Source organism: Miscanthus floridulus, chromosome 5 (genome assembly GCF_019320115.1).
Source record: "Miscanthus floridulus cultivar M001 chromosome 5, ASM1932011v1, whole genome shotgun sequence".
NCBI lineage: Eukaryota > Viridiplantae > Streptophyta > Magnoliopsida > Poales > Poaceae > Miscanthus > Miscanthus floridulus.
The window spans coordinates 120,344,159-120,371,067 of NC_089584.1; the positions used below are offsets into that span (position 1 = coordinate 120,344,159).

Below are 26,909 nucleotides of genomic sequence, written 5' to 3' on the forward strand. Positions count from 1 at the left end.
AAGAGGAAGGGGAGGACAAAAGATTCTAGAAACTCTTGCATGGGTAGGCGGCGGCGCAACTACTCTCTATCAATTCGACCCAGCGGCTACGGTCTCTTCCTCATACAAGAACGACTACTTCCCGACAACGACCACTGTGTAGCAGGCATAAGAAATCGGTCTTCCTACCTCGTGGCCCTCTTCCTTCCCCACCATGTCGCACCCCGTGCGTAGCTCGTGCTCGCTGGCCACCAACGCAACCGTATGCCCCCACATCCTCGCTACTCTGACCTAGCATCGCACCGCCCTCCCTACCCACCTGTCGTGCCGCCCACGCTTGCTCCCCTACACCCCGGACCGCCAGACCGCTAGCTCCTTGAACTCAAGGTGGGAGCCGAGGACCACCGGCTGCCTTTCTTTCAAGATCCGTCTGTCACCTCCTTGAACTCGATGTGGGCACCATCTTCTCCGTTCTTCGCCAAGATCCGCTCACCGACCTAGATCCACAGCCTCCGGTGAACTCTACATGCCGACGAGCCTCCATTCTCCTATGCAGCAAGAAGACGTTGTGCTAAAAGCGCATGTTGCAAGCGTATGTTTTAGGTGTTTCAGATGTTTTAGAGGTATGTTGCAAGTATTTCATATGGATATTGCAAAAGTGGATCTAGGTGTTGCAATGGTTGTACACGTATGTTGCAAGCATTCGTTCCCAATGTTTTATCTGTTTTTTAAACGTATGTTGCAAGTGTGTTTATCTGGATGTTGCATATGTTTCACACATATGTTGCAAGTGTTTTATTTGCATGTTGCTTATGTTTACAATGGTTTTCAAGTGTTTTTGCAAGTGTTTCAGATGTATGTTTCTGTCTTTTTTGTATGTTGCAAGTGTTGCATCTGGATGTTTCAAAAGTAAATCATGTGTTGCACATGGGATTCGCGTGAAAAGCGGGAGAGGGCCGCGAGCGGTCTCCGCGCAGGCGATGTCCGAGCAGCGCGGGCCCTGTGTGGACACGGAAAATGGGACACAAAAATGGACTGCAGCCACTGGTGTCCGGACGCTAGCAGTATGCTAGTACCGTTAGATCTGTTACTATCTATTATTTCAAGCAGGTCACCATGTCTGAGAATGGTGATAACGCCGCACCAACTGCCTCCACCATTGGATCGGATGAAGGGGCCTGGATGGCTCATGATCTGTGCAATGTGTTATTCTGGATTAAACTATGCCAAAAATGACTAAATTTTCATAAAAAATCTATATACATATAAGAACCGGTTTATCTTATTTCTATGGGTAGCTCCCGAAAAACGGTAACTATATCACACTTATGTGGCAAAAAAAAAGGCTAGTTTTATGAGCAGACCAACAAAAGATACCTATTGCACTTGCAAGATGACCAAGCAGCTAGTTTCTAAGCAAATTAGTAAAGAACCATCAATAATCCAGACAATAACAGCACGTGGCACCTTAACATGCAATAATCTAGGCAATCAACAATAGATAGAATCAGCCCTTTTGGCCTGATTCGATGATGATGGCGCAAACAAGAAGATAGATCAAGTAAGTAGGGCTAGGACAGAAATATTTAGCTGCAAGCTATAGTAACAATCATTTCCATTGAAGTCACCAAAAAAAGTGTGTTGTCATAAAATTCGGTCAAACATCAAAGAGCAAGAACGTGTGGACTGCAATTGAATCAACTCAATGAAAATTTGTAGAAACTAGCCTAACCTACTTGACGTTGGTGACAAATCTCCAAACAAACTAGCCAAGAACCATCAAAACTAGGGCATCATCTATAGTCGTATCAGTAGATGAACCACAACGGCCCGTTCGCTTGGAGGAATTTTGGAGGAATCTGTGAGAGGAAAATACTGTTCCGGATGAAAAAAAAAGAAGCGGATCAAGCCAGGTTTAAGGGCACGCGAACGGGGCCAACATGTGGTTAGAACTTAGAAGAGAGTTTATGGTTAAACAAGATAAAAAGTAAAAGTGGATTGATTTTTGTGTATTCTCAATCAGCCGTCTCTTCACATTTACTAGCTAGCTGGGTGGAGAGGTTTTGACCCAATAGAAATTAAAACTTATACGAATCCCAAGCTAGCTTCTAACTAAATCGACCGTGTCGAATTCCAAAACTAGCTAAGCTTGTTTCTACGAACATGGATTTTTCCAATGGTCATAATTCATTCGAAACTCTTAATTAGACGTTCCACAAATGCATTTTTGTCGTCTCAATGAGAGTACGGAATATATATACTCTCTTTAAACTTTTCTTTTTGAAAATTAGCAGGACCACTGATATATACTCTCTTTAAACTAGTCTGGCTGGTTTTAGATTTCCCCCATTAAGCCGTTTTCCCAAACTATAGGGCACGTGCGAATTTTGATCGCGAACACCTCAGTAGTTGATCAGTTCACATAACAACAACACAAAAACAATCATCGTCTGCACATAACAGTTACAACGAGAAGGGCCTGACTCAAACTACAAAAGCTAAAAAGCTCACTCTCATACATTTTCATAACCTGATAAATCGAGGATCTGCATTCTTTATTATTTTTTTCGAAGGAACAGAAAAACTTTGCCATAATTTTTATTAGATGAAGAAAATAAAAAGACAAAGCATTCTTGATTATTGACTGCACACACAGATGATTGTTGGAAAGGTGAAAAAAGATAATTGTCTACATGCACAATTGCATGCCGATTGATACGGCATTTGTTTCTTCGTATACTAGGGCGCACTTGTACCACTTTTGCCTTGGGTGGCAGGAAGGTGTCCATTGTTTGAGCAGCTTAGAAGATCTGGAAGTCTTCTCAATTGTGGTCCTCCAAGTGGTCTCCCATTCAGGCGTTTTGGCTTTATATCCTACGTTGGAAAATGAAATGTTATGCACTTCAGTTTTAAAAGGAAACGATCAAATTTCCCAAGGCCCAAAAATAAGCACGTACAGGTCAATCTGCCTATAGCCCTGTATTTTTAATCTCGAAGAAGTAAGCAATGTCAATCTGCCTATAGCCCTGTACCGAAAACAATATGTTTCTTCTCCCCTGGTTATTGTGACTTCTTCATGAAAACTTTTGGAACAAATATTTACAGCTTACAAGTTGTTCTTACATTTTGCCTAACAGTAACTGCCAGTGGAAAAGTGTATTCTATAATATTTTGAATCTCTTTTATATTGACCGTATCATAAGAAATAGTTAGGTGGGTGATGCACGCCACTGACCAAATGAACCATGCTTACTCACATAAGCTATTTTCAGTTTTCAATAAATGGAGAGGGTAATATAAATCTAGTCTTGTTGAACCCTGAACCTTGCCCAGCTCACGTTAATCAGCATCAATATTGTGTGGTTTGTTTGTACAGCCTACTCATGAACTCACAAGATGCATTAACTTTTGTTTCTTCAGATATAACACGTAAAGTACCAGCAGCATATATCAGACACTTGGATCTAACATCAGAGTATCAGGCTAAAGGAATCAGTCACAATCTATATCAAAATTGTCTAACTAATCTATCGATGAACACTTTACACTTAAAAGGAGCAACAACAAATACAGTGCATATAACAGTAAAAAAGACCAAAGAAAATTGCGTTGGGCTGGACTCTTGGCTGCATACCTGGTCAAATATCGCCGTAGGGATGGCAAGAGTTGTTACAGCATTAGGAGAGTCTACTATTCCAGATATCCTACCCTCGCATGGGCAGCATGACAGTAAAAGATATACCTGTATAAAATCCCCAATCCCTGATGTTAAGATACTACTCAGCATGCATGATACTTAGAGATAATAGTTAGTTACCCTGCTTCCTACCTGCTCCTTAGAGTACCCAAATTTGGAAAGGTACTCAATGGCATTCAGAACTGCACGTTTGTAGGCAACAGATGCATCAAGAAAATGCTGCTTTCCAGACTCATCTACACTGATGCCCTCAAACACTAACCACTCTGAGAAACGTGGCTCGACAGGACCAATCTCAAAGATAGGGCTCACATGAAGTGGTGTTGGACCAACTGGGGTTAAGTATTCCTTCATCCCACCTCTTATGATCTCACACCTATACAGGGTGCAAGAAATTTTTATAAGCAGGCGACGAAAAGTTATTTTACATAGTCAGATTTTATTTATCCAATTGGCACATTCATAAGAACCGGCATGTAGATATGTGCTGGGTGTGTGGTTCAGAAATAACTGATTAGGACTACACACAAATGGAGTTTTACAATACCAGGGACGGACCCCTGCCCGCTGCAAATGGATTGAGTTTGATCCCAATAAATAATGCACTGTGCCATAATATATTAACTATAAATCACTAAGGCATGCATAACTCCTTGCGATGATAGGATAGAAGCATCAATTAAAGCAATTCCATGAAACACAATATGCCAAAATCTGACAATAGACCTTTCTAATCCTATGAGTTCACTTATTCATATTGTACATGTGCTATCTGAGAAGTGCTATGCAAGAAGCACTGAAGATGGCTGGTGCTAGTATTACTGAACTAGTATCTTTATAAAATATGACGGAATCTTAATCTTAATATTAAGTTTCCTAACACTGGTGGATCCAATTTTGATGCAATTGGCTGTTTTAGTCCATCCTTAAAGGTCTGCTAGATGAATGTGAGATGTCAGACACATCCATAAAACATTGTGTATCATGTAGTACTGAAGTGTAAATAAGAACAAGATTTATTACTTGAGATCAAGGAATCCGCTCATTTCAATTGCTCCACACAACGAAATTTCGCCATCGCCCTGGGAGAAGTGCATATCACCAGTGCTAAGGTTTGCTCCTTCAACAAATACTGGTAGATAAACTTTGGAGACTCTGCTTAGATTCTTTATGTCACAATTCCCGCCATTTTCCCTTCCAGCAATAGTTCTGGCTGCTTCATTTGCAATTCTGTGCCATTCAGCAGTCCCTTCTTGGACCTGCATCGCATTGTATTCATTACAAACATGGCACTGCAGCCAAACACTTTAGATCTGCTAGCTTAATATCTACATACAAAACCTTTTACTTGTGCTCTAGGAAATGTAAAAAGATTGAAGTGAAAAACAAATGATCATGCCTTCCCAAGTAAGCAATTCTCAGGGGTCGGTAAAGGAACAAGGGGCCTCTGGTGTAGAACTTCACACAGTTTAATAGTCTCTGGGCTTGTCTCAGACAATCTTTTTTCTCTTTCATTCCAAATATTAAGAAGCTCAACTGATGGTGCAGTTCCCACTACACCAGGATGAGTTATTCCTGGAAAACGAACACCTGGTACATGCCAAAATCGAATTATTGAAGGATCCAAATCTAGAAAGCTTCATTCACAGCAACAAGAAGAAACTATACCTGGTATCTGAGGGGAGTATGCGTAAATTCCTTCGAAATACCAAATGGCTTTTCTTGCGCTTGGGAAGTGGTCAGTTAAGAATCCACCTCCATTCTCCCTTTCAAGTATTGCAGTATAACCCCACTCATCGCCAGGAAGTGGGCCAAGGTTGCAGATCTCTACCGCAAGAAGATCACCTGGTGAAGCTGGAACCCCTTCAGAATCAACTATTCTTAATGGCCCACTAAGATAATGAGCCTGTGGAATATCTATAGTCAGTTTGGTTCACAATGGAAGCACTGGAACAAAGGGAAAATTAAATGACAGGTCAAGCAGAAGAAAAAAAACAGACTTACAATTGTGAAATCCATGAATTTCATATCATCTGCAGAGTTATCATCCTTAACCCGCCCTCCACTCCAATCGACCATCTCAACACGGAACAATTCCCCTTCAGTTACATCAGCAACAGGAGGGATCTCCGGATGCCAGCGGTTATGGAAAGGGACCTTTTGCTCCCATGGTTGCTTCTTCACATCTATGGGCACTACCAGTCTAGGAGTCAGAGGAGCCATGTTTCATTTCAGTATCTCCTCAAGAGCTTCTTCCCTTTGGAAGCTTTGTGCAGCTTTATAGTGGTAGGATAGGAATGTTGATGAATCTGCTAATGGTAAAAACAGGTGTTTGGAGTTCCGAGTCACTATCAAATCAATCACTATAAGATCAGGTAGGAATTTATTCTTTGGTCTGGCCCATCCCTATAGACTATCCAGAGCTAAGACGGTGATGTATTTTCTTGTTCTAGAGGCTAGAGCAGTACCAACCAACTTGGCTTGGTCTCGTCCATTTTGTGTTTTCCACAGGCTACAACATGCAACATGCAACACTTATGTACACTAGTGCACAAAATTGTTTTTTTGGCAGTATGCCAACGTAACCCGAATTTCCATCCCCGCAACTCTAGGTGACGCCACACTCACACACAAAGTTTTCCTTCCTGCTAAACTGGACAACACCATACAAGATGGGATAATATAGAGCTGGCTTCTTTTGACAAAAATCTGCAACTTGCTAGTATGTAAGTCATTCCAAGAATTTTGGAGAGTCAAATCATCTCAAGTTGGCCAAATTTATATGATAAAATAATAACATTTATGATGTCAACTAAATATCATTAGATTTCTCATTAATTATATTTTCATAGTATACTTATTTGATATCATAAATCTTCATAATTTTTTTTATAATTTTGATCAAACTTGAGATTATTTGACTCTTCAAGATTCTTGGAATGTCTTATAATTTGGAATGGAGGGAGTAGCTAACAGTGTGTGTCGGTATCTTGTGGAAGGTAGAGTGGATCTGTGACAATTGCTACGGTATCTTGTGGAAGGTAGAGTGGATCTGTCACAATTGCTACTTCGCTCCAGCCACTGCCTGGTTCTTTCATATTATAGAGTTTTTTTTTTTTGTCTGGTGGACACCACTGAAGCGTGGCTCTGTGCCAAGCACACTCAAATTGTCATTTTAGGGCAATGCTACGGTACACCATTTACTTGTTATTAGGAGGTAATACCTCAAGTAAATCTGAGCCATTAATTCTTTAATTTCTTTTTGAAGTAGTTAACGAATTAATCAACCTGAAAAAGAAAAAAGACGTTGTCAAATCCTCTAATCAAGAGAGAGAATCAGGAGCACACGGCGCTTTCCTTTCCATGCCCATGGCCTCTTCCTTTTGGGCTTAACGTAAATACCCTACTATTTTAGTTCCATTTTTATTTTTTTTGCTAATGTATACATGTACATATAGGTTCTATGTATAAAAGTTTTTAGCAAAAACAACGAGTATTCAACTAAATACCCTGAATAAATATTTTAATCTACTCATATATGAATGAGGTTATTTTATATATTTTTAGTTTTGATATTTTTGTCTTAAAGATGGCTAAATTTACAGAAATCGGCTTAATCCTGCTTTCATGTTGCTTTTGGAAAGCAGTAGCTATCACGCTTACATGGTGGATGCATGATGACTAGGTTTAGAAGCAAACCAATAAATGATACATGTCTCACTTGATGATGAACGTTGAACGGCTAGTTTCCAAACAAACTAGCCAAGAACCATAAATACTAGGGCGCCACCTATTGTTGTATCAGTAGATGCACAATAACATGTGGTTGGAACTTGGAAGAGAGTTTAAGGTTAAACGAAAAAAAAAAGTAAAGGCAGATTGATTGGTGTGTTCTCAATTAGCCGTGGCTCTTCATATTTTACTAGGTGGAGAGGTCTTGCCACCAATGAAAGTAAAAACTTATACAAATCCTAATCTAGCTTCTAACTAAATCGACCATGTCGAATTCCAAAACAAGCTAAGCTTGTTTCTACGAACCCGGATTTTTCCAATGGCCATAATTCTCTCATCCGAACTCTTAAATGGACATTCCACAAATACATTTTGTCATCTCAATGAGAGTACTTAATGGTAAAGTCTATTTTATGATTCGATACGCTCCTTTAAACTGATCTGGCTGGTTTTAGGAAACTGATTAAGCTGTTTTCCCAAACTGTAGGGCACGTGCGAATTTTGATCGCGAACACCTCAGTTCACATAACAACAGCACAAAAACAATCATCATCTGCACATAGCAGTTACAACGAGAAGGTCCTGCCTCGAACTACAAAAGCAAAAAAGCTCACTCTCATACATGATGAGCCTGATAAATCAAGGATCTGCATTCTTGATTATTTTCGGTGATTTTATTAGACCAAGAAAATAAAAATACAAATGCATTCTTGACTATAGGCTGCGCACACAGATGATTGTTGGAAAGGTGAAAGAAAAAGATAATTGTTTACATGCACAATTGCATGTCGATTGATACTGCATCAGTTTCTTCACATGCTAGGGCGCACTTGTACCACTTTTATCTTGGGTAGCAGGAAGGTGTCCATAGTTTGAGCAGCTCAGAAGATCTGGAAGTCTTCTCAACCTTGGTCCTCCAAGTGGTCTCCCGTTCATGCGTTTTGGCTTTATATCCTACGTTTGAAAGTGAAATGTTATGCGCTTTTGTTTTAAAACAAAAACATCAAATTGCCCAAGGCCCAAAAATAAGCAGGGACAGGTCAATATATTTTGATCTCGAAGGGAGCAATTTCAATTTGCCTATAGGCTATAGCCCTGTACTGGAAATAATATGTTTCTTCTCCCCTGGTTATTGTGACTTCTTCATGAAAACTTTTGGAATTAATATTTAGAGCTTACAAGTTGTTCTTATTACAATTTTCCGAACAGTAACTGTCAGGGAAAATGTGTATTCTATAATATTTTGAGTCTCTTTTATTATTGACCGATCATAAGAAAGAGTTAGGCGGTGCATCGTGCATGCCACTGACCAAATGAACCAGGCTTACTCACATAAGCTACTTTCTATAAATTGGAATCATATAAATATATTCTTGTTAAACCCTAAACCTTGCCCGGCTCACGTTAATCATATGAGCATCAACATTGTGTGGTTCGTACAGCCTACTCATGACTCACAGCACAGGCAGTAACTTCTGTTTCTTCAGATAACATGTAAAGTACCAGCAGCATATATCAGATACTTAGATCAAACATCAGACCAAGGAAATCAGTCACAATCTAATTTATTGATGAACACTTAAAGGGAGCAACAACAAATACAGTGCATATATACCAGTGAAAAAAGACCAAAGAAAATTGTGTTAGGCTGGGCTCTTGGCAGCATACCTGGTCAAATATCACCGTAGGGATGGCGAGAGTTGTGACTGCATTAGGAGAGTCTACTATTCCCGATATCCTACCCTCGCATGGGCAGCATGATAGTAAAAGATACACCTGTATATAATCCCCAATCCCAGAAGTTAATATACTATTCAGCATGCATGATACTTCAAGATAAGTTAGTTGAGATATACCCTGCTTCCTACCTGCTCCTTAGAATACCCAAATCTGGAAAGGTACTCGATGGCATTCAGAACTGCACGTTTGTAGGCAACAGATGCATCAAGAAAATGCTGCTTCCCATACTCATCTACACTGATGCCCTCAAACACTAACCACTCTGAGAAACGTGGCTCGACAGGACCTATCTCAAAGATAGGGCTCACATGAAGTGGTGTTGGACCAACTGGAGTTAAGTATTCCTTCATCCCACCTCTTATGATCTCACACCTATACAGGGTGCAAGAAATTTTTAGAAGCAGGCAACGAAAAGAAATTTTACATAGGCAGATTTTTTTTATCCAATTGGCAGATTAAACCAGCATGTTGATATGTGCTGGGAGTGTGGTTCAGAAATAATTGATCACAACTACACACAAATGGAGTGAGTTTTTTAGAATACCAGGGACGAACCCCTGCCCACTGCAAGTGGAGTGAGTTTGATCCCAGCAAATAATGCAATGTGCCATGATATGATGATAGGATAGGAGCATCAATTAAACCAATTCCATGAAACACGATATGGCAAAATCTGATAATAGACCTTTTTCTAACCCTATGAGTTCACTTACTCATATTCTATATGCGTGTGTTATGAGAAGTCCTATGCAAGAAGCAATGAAGATGGCTGGTGCTAGTATTACTGAACTAGTATCTTTATAAAATATGATGGAATTTCAATAAGTTTCCTAACACTGGTGGATCCAATTTAATTTGATGCAATTGGCTGTTTTGGTCCATACTTAGAGGTCTGCTAGATGAATGTGAGATGTCAGATCTATCCATAAAACATTGTATATCATGTAGTACTGAAATGTAGATAAGAACAAAATTTATTACTTGAGATCAAGGAATCCGCTCATTTCAATTGCTCCACACAATGAAATTTCGCCATCGCCCTGGGAGAAGTGCATATCACCAGTGCTAAGGTTTGCTCCTTCAACAAATACTGGTAGATAAACTTTGGAACCTCTGCTTAGATTCTTTATGTCACAATTCCCGCCATTTTCCCTTCCAGCAATAGTTCTGGCTGCTTCATTTGCAATTTTGTGCCATTCAGCAGTCCCTTCTTGAACCTGCATCGCATTGTATTCATTACAAATATGGCACCGCAGTCTGCAGCCAAAACACTTTAGGTCTATTGAAAACAGAACCTTTTACTGTGCTCTAGGAAATACTCTGTCTGTCCTGAATAAATAGATTCCTAGCACAAAAATTTGTCTACAAATAAATCAATCTCTATGAGTCTGAATGGTTCACCAACCCATTTATTTTTTTCAAAGTTCTCTCATATTTATTACCGCTCCTAAATTCCTCAATCTAGGCTTGAGTTTTTGTAGTTGGATGGATGTAGCAAATGCTATAATTACCATGCGACTGGAATAATCATAGATAAGTGTGCAACTACTCAAATTAATAAAGGGTAGTATGGTCTTTTCCTTGTGATACTAATCTATCCTAAACTTACTAGGAATCCATTTATTCAGGGACAGAGGGAGTATAAAAAGATTAATTGTAGAGATGTGCTTCTATGCCCTTCCCTAAGCGAAAAGCAATGTTATTAAAAGCTGGTAATGAGCGGCTGAAAATTCATCCCTCAGTTTGTTGTAGGTAACACAAACAATTTCCCATATAACCCTAGGCACTAAAGTGAAAACAAAATGACCATGCCTTCCCAAGTAAGCAATTCTCAGGGGTCGGTAACTGAGCAAGGGGCCTCTGGTGTAGAACTTCACACAGTTTAATAGTCTCTGGCCTTGTCTCAGACAATTTTTTCTCTCTTTCGTTCCATATATTAAGAAGCTCAACTGATGGTGCAGTTCCCACTACACCAGGATGAGTTAATCCTGGAAAACGAACACCTGGTATATGCCAAAATCGAATTACTGAAGGATCCAAAACCGAATTATCACAGCAACAACAAGAATCTATACCTGGTATCTGAGGGGAGTATGCGTAAATTCCTTCGAAATACCAAATGGCTTTTCTTGCGCTAGGGAAGTGGTCGGTTAAGAATCCACCTCCATTCTCCCTTTCAAGTATTGCAGTATAACCCCACTCATTGCCTGGGAGTGGTCCAAGGTTGCAGATTTCTACCGCGAGAAGATCACCTGGTGAAGCTGGAACCCCTTCAGAATCAACTACTCTTAGTGGCCCACTAAGATAATGAGCCTGTGGAATATCTGTAGTCAGTTTGGCTCACACTGGAAGCACTGGAACAAAGGGAAGATTAAATGACAACTCCAGCCGAAGAAATATAAAAAACTTACAATTGAGAAATCCATGAATTTCAGGTCATCTGCAAAGTTATCATCCCTAACCCGCCCTCCTGTAAAATCGACCATCTCAACACGGAACAATTCGCCTTCAGTTACATCAGCAACAGAAGGGATATCTGGATGCCAGCGGTTGTGGAGAGGGACCGTTTGCTCCCATGGCAGCTTCTTCACATCTATGGGCACTACCAGTCTAGGAGTCAGTGGAGCCATGTTTCAGTACAGTACCTCAAGAACTTGGTCCCTTTGTAAGCTTCATGCACCTTTATAATGGTAGGATATGCATGTTGATGAATCTGCTAATGGTAAAAACAAGGAGGAGAAAACGAATCACAGGAAGACATTTTTCAAACAAACATACACTTGGGAAGCTCAGTTGAAGCCGAGCAGTTTTTCACCTTGCCAGAGGACAGTTTCACCTTGCTATACTATTTGTGTTTGGAGTTGCTTTGGATAACCTAGTCACTATCAGGTAGGAATTTTTTTGTTGGTCTGGCCCATCCCTATAGACTATCCAGAGCTATGACGGTGAGATATTTTCTTGTCCTATAGCAGTACTTACCAACCAAATTGGCTTGTCTTATTCATTTGTGTTTTCCACAGACTGCGACATGCAACACTTAGGTACTGGTGCACAAAATTGTCCATCCCTTCGAGGCCTTTTTTTTTTGTTGGCAGTATGCCAACGGAATGTCCATCCCTTCGAGGCCTCGATTCTAGGGGATGTCACACAAACGTCACACACAACGTTTGCTAGGCCTGTTTAGTTTCCAAAAATTTTTGCACAGTATCCATCACATCGAATCTTGCAGTACATGTATAGAGTATTAAATATAGACGAAAAAAAAAACTAATTGTATAGTTGGGTGAGAAATCGCGAGACGAAATTTTCGAACCTAATTAGTCCATAATTAGACACTAATTACCAAATACAAACGAAAGTGCTACAGTAACCAAAACCCAAAAAATTTTGCATCTAAACGCGTCCTAAACTGGACAACACCGTAGAAGAAGGGACAATCTAGAGCTGGCTTCTTTTGAAGAAAATCTGCAACTTGCTAGTATGTAGCTAAAAGTTCTATATTTGTTCCAAGAAGCAGAATTGACAAGTACTTCTGCAGAAAGCTACATTAGTATTTCCCTTTTAAGAGTTATTTGAAGTATTGTATAACTTTCCTATTACAAGATATAATTGCTACTCTTGAGCCAGGAGTGGAAATACAAAGTTTTACCAGTATGTAAGAAATACATTTAATATAATATTATAAATCCAAATCTCTATTCAGCATACAGTTGGAACAACTTGAAAATAATAAAGCATTGCATAAAATAAGAGTTAAAGACTAAATTGATTTATACAACGACAACAATAAAACATTTAAGTCCCAAACAAGTTGGGGTACGCTAGAGTTAAAACCCAGCAGAAGCAATCAAGGTTCAGGCACGTGAATAGCTATTTTTCAAGCACTCCTATCTAAGGCTAAGTCTTTAGTTATATTCCATCCTTTCAAGTCTTCTCTTATTGCCTTTACCCAAGTCAACTTCGGTCTTCCTCTGCTCTCTTCACGTTACTATCCTGGCTTAGGATTCCAGTACGCACCGGTGTCTCTGGAGGTCTCCGTTGGACATGTCCAAACCATCTCAACCGATGTTGGACAAGCTTTTCTTCAATTGGTGCTACCCCTAATCTATCACGTATATCATCGTTCCGAACTTGATCCCTTCTTGTATGACCGCAAATCCAACGCAACATACGCATTTCCGCGACACTTATCTGTTGAACATGTCGTCTTTTCGTAGGCCAACATTCTGCACCATACAACATAGCAGGTCTAATCGTCGTCCTATAAAACTTGCATTTTAGCTTCTATGGTACCATTTTATCATATAGGACACCAGATGCTTGGCGCCACTTCATCAATCCTGCTTTGATTCTATGGCTAACATCTTCATCAATATCCCCGTCTCTCTATAGCATTGATCATAAATATCGAAAGATATCCTTCCTAGGCACTACTTGACCTTCCAAACTAATATCTTCCTCCTCCTGAACAGTAGTGCCGAAGACTAAATTGATTTATACAACCAAAAATATATTTTAACACTTAGGGCGTGTCCAGGACTGCTCAACAAACTCCACCATGGAGCAGCTCCACAAAAAAAAACTAGAGTTTGTGGAGCGCCCCTTAGGTACCCTCACAACTCCACCTTTTTTTCTCAAGCAAAGTACGTGGAGCTAAACTTGTTTGGCTAAAAAACGTAAAGCGGAACTGAAAAACGTGGAGTAGAGCAGTCCCAAGCACCTCCTTATTTGTGCTATCACAAAGCTGCCTCATCTTATTAACCTTTTATAAAGCGTGTGTTCAGCTTCCAAACATTCGTGATCCAGCTGGTAGTGAAAGGAAGGGCAATGGTACAGATTGACTGAACCACAACTCCGCAATGCTCATTCCATTAAATATCCACCACTCATATATAGTTCTCTGAGTTGTCACGTGTCCTCTAACATCCTCCTAAGGCTACAACCAGCATCCGTTTGTCAAACTCATTTCTTCACCCGCTTTAGGACTTCTTCAGCCTCCAGAGGCCATTTGAGGAGTTCAGCAGCATCTGTCTATAGTATGCTAGTACTGGATTAACAGTGTGTGTTGGTTTCTTGTGTGCAAGGTAGAGTGAATCTGCCAGCTGCCTGGTTCTTTCATATTACACCATCCTCACTTCACTGCTAGTTGCATACTTGTGTGTGAAGTCATTTCTTTTTTTAAAACGAAAGTGTGAAGTCATTTCTCGAGTTGAGCCTATGACCATAGTACCACTATCTCAGCATGACTTCGACAAGATCACCACCCCAAATAAGAAAATTTCTAGAGAGTAATGCGCAACTTTGTAGCAATACAGACACAGACAATATGGCAGCACTCAGGTGTTTCTGTCCTCATACATGATGACTGCCTGACAAATCGAAGATCTACATTATGGATTCCAGGTCAAGTACATAGATGATCCTTGGAAGTTGGAAATATCAAGATGATTATTTGTGTGTATAAAGTAGAAGGATACGGCATCAATTTCCAGATCAGATATGCCCCTAGGGCGCCCTTGAGCCACTTTGGTCCTGGGTGACAGGAAGATGCCCATTGTTTGAGCAGCTCAGGAGATCTGGAAGTCTTATCAATTTTGGTCCCAGTCTTCCTCTCAAGTGTTTTGGCTTTATATCCTATGTTAGCAATTGAAATGTTATGCAGTGAAGTTAAAAAAAGGATTCATGTAAAAGAATACTTATGAAGCAAGGATATACTCTCTTGACTTGTCCAACATGACTAGTTTGATATAAACTAAGACCAAGTTTAATCGTGAAATACAAATTCAATCTGTCCTTAGAGAAAATAATTTATTCACCCTTGCTAGAATTGTGTGGATTCGTCATTAGGCTAACCCTAGAAGGGTAGCAATGTATATTAGTCATACATGGGCCTCATGGGCCTAATACACTCATACTCTCATACTCCAACACCCCCCCGCAGTCTGAACTACCGTCGCAGCGGAGTTACAGACTGGACATGAAAAGAAGCACACACACGAGCCCCCCCACAGACGCAACTAGCCACCAATGATGTTGAGGCTGGAGCGAAACTCGGTGAAGGTCGATGACGGGAGGCCCTTGGTGAAGATGTCGGCAAACTAGGAGGTGGTCGGGACGTGGAGGACCCGAACATCGCCGATGGCAACCCGATCACGGACAAAGTGTAGGTCGATCTCCACATGCTTGGTCCGTTGGTGCTGCACGGGGTTGGTGGAGAGGTACACCGCACTGACGTTGTCGCAGTAGACCAGCGTGCTCTGGGAGAGAGGGCTGTGGAGCTCGGCAAGGAGCTGTCGGAGCCAGGAGGCCTCAGCCACGCCGTTAGCGACAGCTCGGTACTCCGCCTCGGCACTGGATCGGGAGACCACCGGCTGGCGCTTGGACGACCAGGACACCAGGTTGCCGCCCAGAAAGACAGCGTAGCCGGAGGTAGAGCGCCGAGTGTCCGGACACCCGGCCCAGTCGGCGTCAGTGTAGACGACGAGCTCGGTGGAGGAAGACCGCTGAAGGAGTAAGCCGTAGTCGACAGTGCCGCGGAGGTAACGGAGGAGGCGCTTGAGCGCAGTGAGGTGAGGCTCTCGGGGATCATGCATGTGAAGGCATATCTGCTGCACTGCATAGGTGATGTCTGGCCTGGTGAAGGTGAGGTACTGAAGGGCACCTGCAAGACTCCGGTAAGCAGTGGGGTCTGCCACGGTGGTGCCCACGGCCTCTGACAGCTTGCCCTGTGTGTCAACTGGAGTAGAGCAGGGCTTGCAGTTAGTCATCCCAGCACGCTCCAGGATATCAAGAGTGTACTGCCGCTGGTGAAGGAGAAGGCCGGTGGGGCGAGGCTCAACAGTGACCCCGAGGAAGTGGTGGAGCACACCAAGATCCTTCATAGCAAACTCCTGCTGAAGAGAGGCGATGACACGGCTGAGTAAGGACGGGCTGGAGGCTGTGAGGACAATATCATCAACGTAGAGCAGCAGATAGGCAGTCTCAGCTCCATGGTGATAGATAAACAGGGACGTATCCGACTTGGCCTCCACAAACCCCAGTGTCAGCAGGAAAGCAGCAAACCGAGAGTACCACGCCCGGGGGCCTGCTTGAGGCCGTAGAGAGACTTGTTGAGCCGGCAGACCATGTCCGGACGAGAAGAGTCAACAAACCCCGCTGGCTGGCTGCAGTAGACTGTCTCGGTGAGAGTCCCGTGGAGAAAAGCATTCTTGACGTCCAGCTGATGCACGGGCCAAGAGCGACTGAGAGCCAGGGAGAGCACTGTGCGTACGGTGGCCGGCTTCACCACGGGGCTGAAAGTCTCATCATAATCGACTCCAGGGCGCTGAGTGAAACCCCGAAGAACCCAGCGAGCCTTGTACCTCTCAAGGGTACCATCAGCCCGCCGCTTGTGTGTCCAGATCCACTTGCCGGTGACGACGTTGGATCCGGGTGGACGGGGCACCAGATCCCATGTCTGGTTGACGAGGAGAGCCGCGTACTCCTCTTCCATCGCGCGGCGCCAATGAGGGTCCGACAAGGCGTCGCGAACGGAAGAGGGTACAGGAGAGATCTGCGGGTCGTCGGGCATCGTCGCGAGAGCCCGGGGCCGCAGGGTACCAGCCGCGTGACGCGTCACCATAGGGTGAACATGCCGCAGGTGTCGGTGAAGGAGTTGCGGGTGGTACACCGGCGACGCGACACGGGCAGCCTGAGGCGGCGGCGGCGGTGTAGGGGTCGCCGGCGGAGAAGGAGCCACCGGTGGTGTAGGCGTCACCGGTGGAGAGGTGGACCCCGGTGGTGCCGGAGGCAGCGTTGCCGCCGGCACACGGCGCTGGTAGACGTGCACCGGCTGGGCGAAACGCGCAGGAGGTGCGACAGGCGGCGTCCCCGGACCCGCTGCGGACGGAGGGGCAGGGGCAGCTCCGGAGGGCGACGCCTCCAGACCCGGGCAGGACGCAGGGCCAGGGGCGTCACTGGTGGGCGGCGAGCAGGGGCACAGGCCCGGCGAGGGGCACGGGGAAGCAGTACCTGCAGGAGACAGCGGTAAAAGCGGCTAGACCACCGTGTCAGTGGGAAACAGAGAGAAGGGTCAGGATCGGGGGTGGGAGATGGTGTGGTGGTGGTGGAGAAGGGGAAGACAGACTCATCAAACACCACGTGGCGAGAGATGAGGACCCGACGGGAGGTGAGGTCAAAGCACCGGTACCCCTTGTGATCCGGGGAGTACCCAAGGAAGACACACAGAGCGGAACGGGGAGCCAGCTTGTGGGGAGCGGTGGCAGTGGTGTTAGGGTAACACGCACACCCGAAGACACGAAGGTGGTCATACCGAGGAGGGGTACCGAAGAGAGCGTGGTGTGGTGTGGGAGCCGGGCAGGCAGCGGAAGGAAGGCGGTTAAGGAGATAGGTGGAGGTGTGCAGACTCTCGGCCCAGAAGCGAGCAGGAAGCGACGCCTGGAGCAGAAGGGTGCGCATGGTGTCGTTCGTGGTGCGAATCATGCGCTCGGCCTTGCCGTTCTGGGAGGAGGTATACGGGCAAGACATGCGCAACTGGACACCGTGAGAGAGGAAGAAGGCGCGGGAGGTGCCGTTATCGAACTCACGGCCATTGTCACACTGGACGGCCTTGATGGTAAGGCCGAACTGAGTAGACACCCAGGCGAAAAAGTGGAGAAGAGTGGTGAAGGTATCCGACTTTGCACGCAAGGGGAAAGTCCACGAATAATGCGAGAAATCGTCAACCACCACAAGATAGTATTTATACCCATAAATGCTGATGACAGGAGATGTCCATAGGTCGCAGTGTACAAGATCAAACACATGCGTAGCATGTGAAGAAGAAGAACAAAAAGGGAGACGAACATGACGGCCCAGCTGGCACACATGACACAAGTGCTCATCGTGAGCCCGAGTACAACCAATGTCGGAACTGCGACTAAGCTGCGTCAGAGCCATCACGTCCAGGATGGCCGAGGCGACGGTGCCAAGTGGTGGAAGAAGGAGTGGCGGCGAAGGCAGCTGACAAAGTAGACGGCGACGAAGAGGAAGCAGACGTCGAAAACCGAAGGGTGTAAAGGGGTCCCGTGCTGTCACATCGGAGAAGAGGACGCCGGGAAGCCAAATCCTTTACAGTAAGACTAGAAGAGTCAAATTTAACAGAACAGGAATTGTCAGCTGTAAAACGACGAATAGAAAGAAGGTTGTGAACCATAGAGGGTGCAACAAGAATGTCAGGAAGAAGAAAGGAACCATGAGTGCCGGCGGCACCCACGGACGTAACTGGAATACACGAACCATTCGCGACCATGATGGACGAAGGATGAGAGGAAGAAGGAGGGTGAATAGAGGAGAGTATACCAGGGTCTGGAGTAGTGTGGTAAGTGGCACCCGAGTCGGCAATCCAGTCGGTACCGGCAGGCGGTGTCAGGGCCATGGTGCTGAAGGATCTGGCCAAGGCCGCCGGGTTCCAACCGACAGGCCCGGGCAAGGTGTCGGGAGGTGGCACCCACGAAGATGCGCCGGGAGGTGTAGCCCACGCAGACGGGGAGTGAAACCCCGGAGGAGCTCCAGTGAGCAAGGCCACTGGTGGGCGAGGCTCTCCGCCTGGAGCCGGGAAGGGCCACATGGAGATGCGCCCCAACCACAAGTTGTGGAAAGAGGGCCAGGCTGCACCCCGTGGAGTCGCGGGCGACTGGTGGCTCCCTGGAGGCACCGGTGTGTGGTGGCCCCCGCGGCCCCCACGCCCCCCTCCGCGGCGACGGCGGACGCCACGGCCCCCCCCCCCCCACCCCCGCCTGGCCCGGGGGGAGGAGAACCAAGAAGCGACGACGGCGGTGGAGCGAACGAACGCGCCGGAGGAGTAGCGGCCAGGGCAGTCGAGGAAGACGAGGACCCTGGCGCGGAGGTGGACCCTGGCTGGACGCCCTGAGTGAGCTCCTCCATGACAAGGTCGTCACGGACCTGCAGGAAGGAGGGAAAGGGCCTCTGCCGGGTGATCCACGTCCGGAGGTGGGCGTAGCGGTCACTGAGCCCGCGGAGGACATTGAGGACCAGAATGCGGTCCTCCACGGGCCAGCCAAGGTCGCCGAGGGAGTCCGCCATGCTCTTCATGCGCCGGCAGAAGTCGCCAACGGAGAGGTCACCCTGGACGAAGGTGCGGAAGCTCGCATCGAGACGCAGGGCCCGGGCTTCGGCATTGCCTAGAAACTGGCCCTCGAGCGCAAGCCAGGCCCGGCGAGCGTCAGCAGAGTTGCGGACGAGGTCGTGGAGGTCCAGGGAGATCGTCCCGAGGATCCAGGAGAGGACGACGCTGTCAAGGCGCAGCCACGATGGGGTCTGGACCGCGACCGAGGCGTCGACTAGGACGTGGTCGTCGAGGGCGTAGCGGCGGAGGGTGAGGAGAACCAGGTCCCTCCAGCGGGCATAAGAGGGCGACTCAGGCTCGAGGACGACCGGGACGAGGAGTCGGATGTTCTGGACACCCCCGGCCTGGTAGTGGAGCTGAGCCACGTGCGGGTCGGCCGGGTCGTGCCAGATGACCGTGGTGTGAGACGCGCGGTGACCCGTCGAGCCTGAGGAGGTGGCCGCGGTGTCGTAGGATGTAGGGAGGACGAGGAGCTGCTCCGCCTCAGCGATCTGGCGGGCCAGGGCATCAGCCGCGTCGCGCTCGCGCTCCAAAGCGAGGGCGGCCGCCCGCACCCGGGCCTGGCTGTCCGCAGCAGCAGCCCGTGCAGCCACGAGAGCGGCGGCGAGAGCGGAGTTGGCCCCTGCCGTCTGGAGAGGGGCAGGGGGCGGCAGAGGAGGGGGAGCGGGGAAGAAGAAAGGCTCCAGGGTCTCCCCCGCGCCCCCAGCGGCAGCGGTGTGGCTGCCTGCGCCCGCGCCCGCGACGGCGGGGCCGCCTGCGCCCGCGCCCGCAGCGGCGGGGCCGCCTGCGCCCGCACCCGTAGCGGCGGGGTCGCCTGCGCCCGCGCCCGCAGCGGCGGCTGGGCCACCCACGCCCGCGCCCGCGCCCGCGCCGGCACCTGCGCCCACGCCCGCAGCGACAGCGGCGGCGGCCGGGCCATCCGCGTCCGCGGCAAGGAGGCCGGCGCCCGCGCGCTGGGCCCACGACGGGTAGGGAAGGGAGGGGAAAACGTGGAAGTAGGTTGGGGAGGGAGGGGGAGGGCGGCCAGCCATGGCGGCGGCAAGAGGCCGGCCGGCGGCGCCTGGCGGCTGGTTGGGGAAGGGGAGGGAGGAAAACCTAGTCTGATACCATGCTAGAATTGTGTGGATTTGTCATTAGGCTAACCCTAGAAGGGTAGCAATGTATATTAGTCATACATGGGCCTCATGGGCCTAATACACTCATACTCTCATACTCCAACAACCCTGGCTATTGTGTCTGCTTCATGTAAAATTCCAGTATTAACATTTACAAGTTGTTCATCTCGTTTGACCATATTAAACGTAACTTTCAGGGAAAAGTTTATTTTTGATTGTTGAGTCTCTTGTATCACAGACTGCTTTATAAGAAATAACTCAGTGATACATGCCACTGGTCAAGTGTGATCAAGCTTACTCACATAATCTACTTTCAACAAAATGGTAGCTAATATAAATCTACTTTTACTGAACCATTGATCAAGCCCAGCTCACACCGCATGAAGTAAATTGGCTCATATCAAATCCCCTGATGTATGCTGTTCTGGTATTACATAAGCTAATCCTATTAGCATCAACATTGATTCGTAGAGCCTACTCACAATTAACTGACAGCACAGGCACTACATTTTTTATTTTCCAGATAACACATAGTATCAGCAGCTCATCTCAGATATTTAGATCAAACATCAGACCAAAGGACATAATTATTTAATAGTCTGATAATGAACAGTGGAGAAGGAACAACAACAAATACAATGCATCACATCACAGTAAAAAGGAATAAGGAAATTGTGTTGGTCTGTTAAGGGTGAACCTGATCAAATATTGCTGTAGGGATGGCAAGAGTTGCAACTGCATTAGGAGAGTCTACTATTCCAGAGATCCTACCCTCACAGGGACAGCAAGATAGTAAGAGATACACCTGTACATATCCCCCAATGTTAAGGCAAATGTTCAACATATATGGTACTTAGAGGATAATCATTAGTTACCCTACTGCCTACCTGCTCCTTGGAGTACCCAAATCTGGAAAGGTACTCAATGGCATTCAGGACTGCGCGCTTGTAAGCAACTGATGCATCAAGGAAATGCTGCTTCCCAGATTCATCCACACTTATGCCCTCAAACACTAACCACTCTGAGAAACGTGGCTCAACAGGACCGATCTCAAAGATAGGGTTCACATGTAGTGGTGTCGGACCAACTGGGGACAAGTATTCCTTCATCCCCCCTCTTATGATCTCGCACCTATACACAATGCCAGAGGGGACTGTTAATTCTGAGAAGCGCACAAGGGAAGTTGAATTTCCATAGGCAGATTTTATTTATCCAGCTGACAGTCATCATGTACAGCAACATTGATTTGAATCAGCTGCGTGGTTCAGAAATAATTGATCACTGATGGAGTGAGTGTATCTGAACCGTTACAAATATACAAGCTAGAAACCGTTAATGTAAGTTTATCTATTGTGATGACAGAATAGAACATCAACTAATGCAACGCCATGAAAACATGATATAGCAAATCCCATTCTTTATGAACTATTTGAGAAATCCCATGAACTTGCTTCCTATTCTTCATGAGTTATCTGAGAAATACCATGCAAGCTGCTATGAAGATGACTGGTGCTAGTGTACCGGACTAGTATCTTTATAAAAATCGATGTGACATAATAATGTGAGGTTTACTACAATGTTGGATCTGAAATTCTGATATGATGCAGGTGATTGTTTTGTCCATCCTTAGGTCCAGTAGCTGAATGCATGTTGTCTGCCAGACATATTTATAAATCACAATATAAAAAGTAATATTGAAGTGTAAATAAGTACAAAGTTTATTACTTTAGCTCAAGGAATCCACTCATTTCGATTGCTCCACAAAATGAAACTTCACCATCGCCCTGGGAGAAGTGCATATCACCAGTGCTAAGATTTGCTCCTTCAACAAATACTGGTAGATAAACTTTGGAACCTCTGCTTAGATTTTTTATGTCACAATTACCGCCATTCTCCCTTCCTGGAATAGTTCTGGCTGCTTCATTTGCCATTTTGTGCCATTCAGCAGTCCCTTCCTGAATCTGCACAGTATTGCACTAATTATGAACATGGCACTCAACCAAACAGGTAGCAAGTTATACTTAAGTCTGACAGATTAATGTTGCTTTTTTTAATGTAAGATTAATGTTGCTTTGTAGGTCACAAAAAAGGATTAATCGTACAGGTGTGACTCTACCCTACACAGAGTGAAAAACACAAATCTTGAATCAACACAATAAGCAGATGGGTGCTCATGCCTTTCCAAGTAAGCAGTTCTCAGGGGTCGGTAAATTAGCAAGGGGCCTCTGGTGTAGGACTTCACACAGTTTAAGAGCCTGTGGACTTGTCTCAGCCAATCTTTTCTCCCTTTCATTCCATATATTAAGAAGTTCAACTGATGGTGCAGTTCCCACTATACCAGGATGAGTCAATCCTGGAAAGCGAACACCTGGTATAGGCCAAAACATAATTATGGAAGGATCCAAAACTGCAAAGCTTCATTCACAGCAATAACAAGAAACTTTACCTGGTATCTGAGGGGAGTATGCATAAATTCCTTCGAAATACCAAATGGCCTTTCTCGCAGTAGGAAAGTGGTCAGTTAAGAACCCACCTCCATTCTCTCTTTCAAATATTGCCGTATAACCCCACTCATCTCCAGGAAGTGGGCCAAGGTTGCAGATTTCTACCGCAAGAAGATCACCTGGTGAAGCTGGAACCCCTTCAGAATCAACTATTCTTAGGGGGCCACTCAGATAATGAGTCTGTAGAATATCTGTAGTCAGTCTAGCTCACAATGAAAGCTATAGAGTAAATAAAAAATTGAAGACATCTCCAACAACAGCAAAATATAAACTTACAATTGTGAGATCCAGGAATTTGATGTCATCTGCAGAGTTATCATCTCTAACCCGCCCTCCGGTCCAATCTACCATCTCAACGCGGAACAATTCCCCTTCGGTTACATCAGCGACAGGAGGGATATCTGGATGCCAGCGGTTATGGAGAGGAACCTTTTGCTCCCATGGCTGCTTCTTCACATCTATGGGCACTACCAGTCTAGGAGTCAGAGGAGCCATGTTTCATTACAGTATCTCCTCAAGAGCTTCTTCCCTTTGGAAGCTTTGTGCACCTTTATAATGGTAGGTATACATGGTGCTGAGTCATGCTAAAAGACAAAAACTAGAAGCGAAAGGATTCCAGGGAAAACATGATTTAAAACATTCATAATCCTGTGAAGCACATAGAAATATGAATGGTGGATCTGGTTACTAACCCAAGTTTTCTTTGCAAAGAAATATCCAAAAAAAAAGGGCACGGTTTCACCTACTGCCATATCATGTGTTTGGAGTTGCTTTCTATAACCAAGTCACCATCAGGTAAGAAGTTTCTTGCTGGGCCCGCACATCTCTATAGAGTATAGACCACTAAAAACTAAGAGGGTAAGATATTTTCTTGTTCCATAGCAGTACCAACCAACTTAGCTTGTCTCATTCGTTTGTGTTCTGCACAGGCCATGACATGCAGGACTTGTGCTACTGATGCACAAAATTATTTTTTTTAGGCAATACTCCAACATAATATATTAATATCCGTGTCCATCCCCAGAACACTAGCCACTTGGGCTTGTGAGTATCAACAAACCGAAGTTTGCATTCCTGCTAAACTGGACAAGATCATACAAGCAGGGATAATTTAATGCTGTTTGTGTTTACACAAGATTCACAGCTTGCTAGCAGGTAGCTAAAATTTTTTTATTCATTCAAAGAAGCAGAATTCAAAAATAATAATGGAAGCAAGTAAACTTTTCCCATTTAAGAATGATGAACTGTTATGGGCATAGGCCTTGAGGCCCACCAACAGTAGGGCAGCAGCAACAGTCAGTGGCGTTTATCATTAGTTATAATTGTCATTTGAATTATCTGGTTGTTAGCAGGTTGTTAGAGATAAGATTAAGTTGTTGGGCTTAGAGATTTGCTTGTTAGACTGTTTTGTTAGGATCATGTGTTAGGAATGTGTATCATTTATATCAATCACACAGGAACCCTAAAAGGCAGTAAGAGCCTGCAGATGTAGGGTGGCTAGCCGGTTCTTTGTTCTATCCCATCTATCCTAGTCCATCTATATCATGAACAGTACTGTAAAACCTCCCTGCTAGTGTTATAGAATAGAATTGTTGCAGCAGACCCAACAGTGGGAATACAAACTTTTGCCAGGGTGTAAGAAACACATAACAGAATATTATTAGTCCAAAACTACAAATTTCTATCTAGCATATTGCTGGTAAAACTTGGAAATAATGAAAAAAAATGCATAGATGAGAGTTAGAGACTAATCTATTCCCCCAAAAATGTCCATATTTAAATGAGAAGACTTAATTACATTTGCTATCACTGAAGCTGATTCACCTTACTAACCTTTTACATGTCAAAAGGCTTGTGTTTCTAGCTTCCAAACATTTCTGAAGTAGCTGCCTAGAGTGACAAGAAGGGTGTGCTTCTACATGGACAGATTGAATGAGTCACAACCTCCATCTACTATCCATGACTTGTATGCTTCCCTGATCAGTGACCTGTCCTTTAACATCCTAAGGCCCAGTCTGCATCCTTTGTCAAACCCTTTTTTCTTCACCCACTACATGACCTCAGTCTACAATGGTCACTGTAGTGGTTCAGGCAGTGTCCATCTATAGATTTGCTTTTCAAGGCAGCATTAGTGATCTAGTTCGGAGTGAAAGGAAGGCATACTTAACTTAATTGATCATCCAATGTTCCTCACATAGCAGATTCCATCAAATTTCCATTACTTATATATTTGCTTAACCTGTCTAACATCCTAAGGCTCCAGCCTGCATCCTTTGCCAATCTTTTTTTCTTCATCCGCTTCAAGACCTTCTCAGCCTCCAGCCACCTCCCTGTCTCAGCATACAAGTTTGCAAGCGTCACATAATGTGATGCGTTTTCAGGCTCCAACTCCACCAGATGCATTGTCACATCCTCACTCAAGACTGTATCACCACGGGCCTTGCAACCTTGCAATAGCAGGCCCCAGATGATGGCATTTGGCTGTGATGGCATTGCCTCAACAACCCTAAAAGCATCATCCAGGTGTCCAGAGCGACTAAGAAGATCAATCATGCATCCAAAGTGCTTGATCCCAGGTTGAAACCCATAATCGCCTTGAACAATCAAGTTAAATATTTTCCTCCCAATATCAACTAATCCAGCATGTGTGCATGCATAAAGAACACAAATTAGTGTGACAGCATCTGGGCGAACACCATCAGCCTTCATCCTGTAGAACCAACGCAGAGCCATTTCTCCATCCTGCTCCAAAGCAAACGCTCCAATGATAGAGTTCCAGGTACAAACATTCCTCTCAGTCATTTCAGAGAATACACGGACTCCTTCACAACATGTTAACACTTCCCATACATGTCAACAAGCGCAGTGCCTAACACGACATCCAGTTCCCATCCCTGCTTCTGAACGTACTGATGGATCCAGATGCCAGTGTCTGCAGCATCATGTGCTGCACAAGCACCAAGTGCAGAAACCATGGTGACGCGGTTGGGAGCAACAGATGCAGCAAACATCACCCGGAAGGTGGCCAGAGCATGGAAACTGCGGCCGTGGTTCCTGTATGCGGTGATCATCGTTGTCCACGCGACGACGTCCGGGCTTGGCATTTCATAAAACAACTGCTCAGCGTGCCCCAGACCCGGATCACAGGCCGCGTAGCGAGCAAGGAAGCCGTTGCGGACGTGGAGGTCGCGCGCGAAGCCGGACTTGGCCACCTGAGAGTGCACGACGCTGAGTTCGCAGAGAGAGGAGAGCGAGGTGAGCATCAACGGGAAGGTGTAGCGGTTGGGGCGAACGCCGAGGCCGACGAAGTGGCGGAAGAGCGGGAGCGGTGAGCAGGCGGGGGCTGGGGGGAGGGACCGGAGGAGGGAGTTGAAGACGAAGACGTGGGGCCTCGGGAGGGAGGCGAAGAGAACGAGCGCGGGGTCGAGGCTACGGAGGCGGCCGCAGGCGAGGAAGAAAGCGGAGACGACGGCGGTGGAGCGGAGGAGCGCGGGTTCCTGGAGGATGTGGACGCGGAGGGGCGCCAGGGCCGCGGCGGAGGTGCAGGTGTTGATCGCGTGCAGCGCGCGCGTGACGGCGGGTGGAGGCGGCGCAGTGGACGGGCGGAGCAGCGGCGGGAGGCCAGCACCCAGCAGGGTCGGCCATCACGCGGCGAAAATGCGATTGTGCTAGTAGCTTTCGCCTCGCGCATGGCGTCCGAAGTCCGAACCACAAAGCACAAAAGCTTTTCGAACAAAAACCGTGACGACGCGTTGGTTTTTGTTGGTAAGGCAAGTTCTCATAGGAGTGTCACGAAGTTTGAAATAGGAATTGGGTATATAATTCTACCTCCATCTCAAATTACAAGACGTTTGACTTTTTTGACCCTAAATTTGATCACTCGTCTTATTCAAAAAAATTTGTGTAAACGTGGTCAAATTTAAATCATTCTTGAAGAACTTTTATTAATAAAGCAAACCACAACAAAAGAAGTGATATTTTACACAAATTTTTGAATAAGACGAATGGTCAAACTT

General features: G+C 45.6%; 3 protein-coding genes and 1 pseudogene across 5 annotated transcripts; all 4 read right to left on the reverse strand.

Moving 5' to 3' along the window:
* Nucleotides 1–2,574: 2,574 nt before the first annotated feature.
* On the reverse strand, nt 2,575–5,899 carry LOC136450603 (uncharacterized). Its single transcript, XM_066451121.1, has 7 exons — nt 5,681–5,899; nt 5,345–5,582; nt 5,076–5,266; nt 4,700–4,935; nt 3,809–4,052; nt 3,614–3,721; nt 2,575–2,853 (listed from the first exon to the last, which is right to left on the reverse strand). Exons 1-7 carry the CDS (start codon nt 5,897–5,899, stop codon nt 2,719–2,721), a joined length of 1,371 nt encoding a protein of 456 aa, XP_066307218.1. The 3' UTR covers nt 2,575–2,718.
* On the reverse strand, nt 5,851–14,274 carry LOC136450604 (uncharacterized). Of its 3 annotated transcripts, none has more exons than XM_066451122.1 (8): nt 11,927–14,274; nt 11,560–11,828; nt 11,224–11,461; nt 10,961–11,151; nt 10,130–10,365; nt 9,277–9,520; nt 9,077–9,184; nt 8,069–8,362 (listed from the first exon to the last, which is right to left on the reverse strand). In XM_066451122.1, the coding sequence occupies exons 2-8, from the start codon at nt 11,776–11,778 to the stop codon at nt 8,228–8,230; spliced, it is 1,371 nt and encodes a 456-aa protein (XP_066307219.1). In that variant the 5' UTR covers nt 11,779–11,828; nt 11,927–14,274; the 3' UTR covers nt 8,069–8,227. The 3 variants fall into 3 exon arrangements, with proteins under 3 accessions (XP_066307221.1, XP_066307219.1, XP_066307220.1); XM_066451123.1 differs by having other exon boundaries at nt 11,560–11,861; nt 11,964–11,983; XM_066451124.1 differs by lacking the exon at nt 8,069–8,362 and adding an exon at nt 5,851–5,985 and having other exon boundaries at nt 11,560–14,274.
* A 144-nt stretch (nt 14,275–14,418) lies between these two features.
* Nucleotides 14,419–26,566, reverse strand: LOC136455233 (uncharacterized; annotated as a pseudogene).
* LOC136451201 (uncharacterized) lies at nt 14,976–20,305 on the reverse strand. The gene is made up of 2 exons (XM_066451939.1): nt 18,488–20,305; nt 14,976–18,254 (listed from the first exon to the last, which is right to left on the reverse strand). The coding sequence occupies exon 1, from the start codon at nt 20,303–20,305 to the stop codon at nt 18,554–18,556; it is 1,752 nt and encodes a 583-aa protein (XP_066308036.1). The 3' UTR covers nt 14,976–18,254; nt 18,488–18,553.
* Nucleotides 26,567–26,909: the final 343 nt, after the last annotated feature.

Bases quoted from the DNA above. Each gene is read 5' to 3' on its own strand.
- LOC136451201 (XM_066451939.1), bottom strand. From the start codon at position 20,305: ATGGCTGGCCGCCCTCCCCCTCCCTCCCCAACCTACTTCCACGTTTTC.
- LOC136450604 (XM_066451122.1), bottom strand. From the start codon at position 11,778: ATGGCTCCACTGACTCCTAGACTGGTAGTGCCCATAGATGTGAAGAAG. The intron at 9,521-10,129 runs GTAATAAATTTT...CACCCTGTATAG, and splicing joins AGCGGATTCCTTGATCTCAA to GTGTGAGATCATAAGAGGTG. The intron at 8,363-9,076 runs GTATGCTGCCAA...TTTCAAACGTAG, and splicing joins CTACGGTGATATTTGACCAG to GATATAAAGCCAAAACGCAT.
- LOC136450603 (XM_066451121.1), bottom strand. From the start codon at position 5,899: ATGGCTCCTCTGACTCCTAGACTGGTAGTGCCCATAGATGTGAAGAAG. The intron at 5,583-5,680 runs GTAAGTCTGTTT...GATATTCCACAG, and splicing joins AATTCATGGATTTCACAATT to GCTCATTATCTTAGTGGGCC. The intron at 4,053-4,699 runs GTAATAAATCTT...CACCCTGTATAG, and splicing joins AGCGGATTCCTTGATCTCAA to GTGTGAGATCATAAGAGGTG.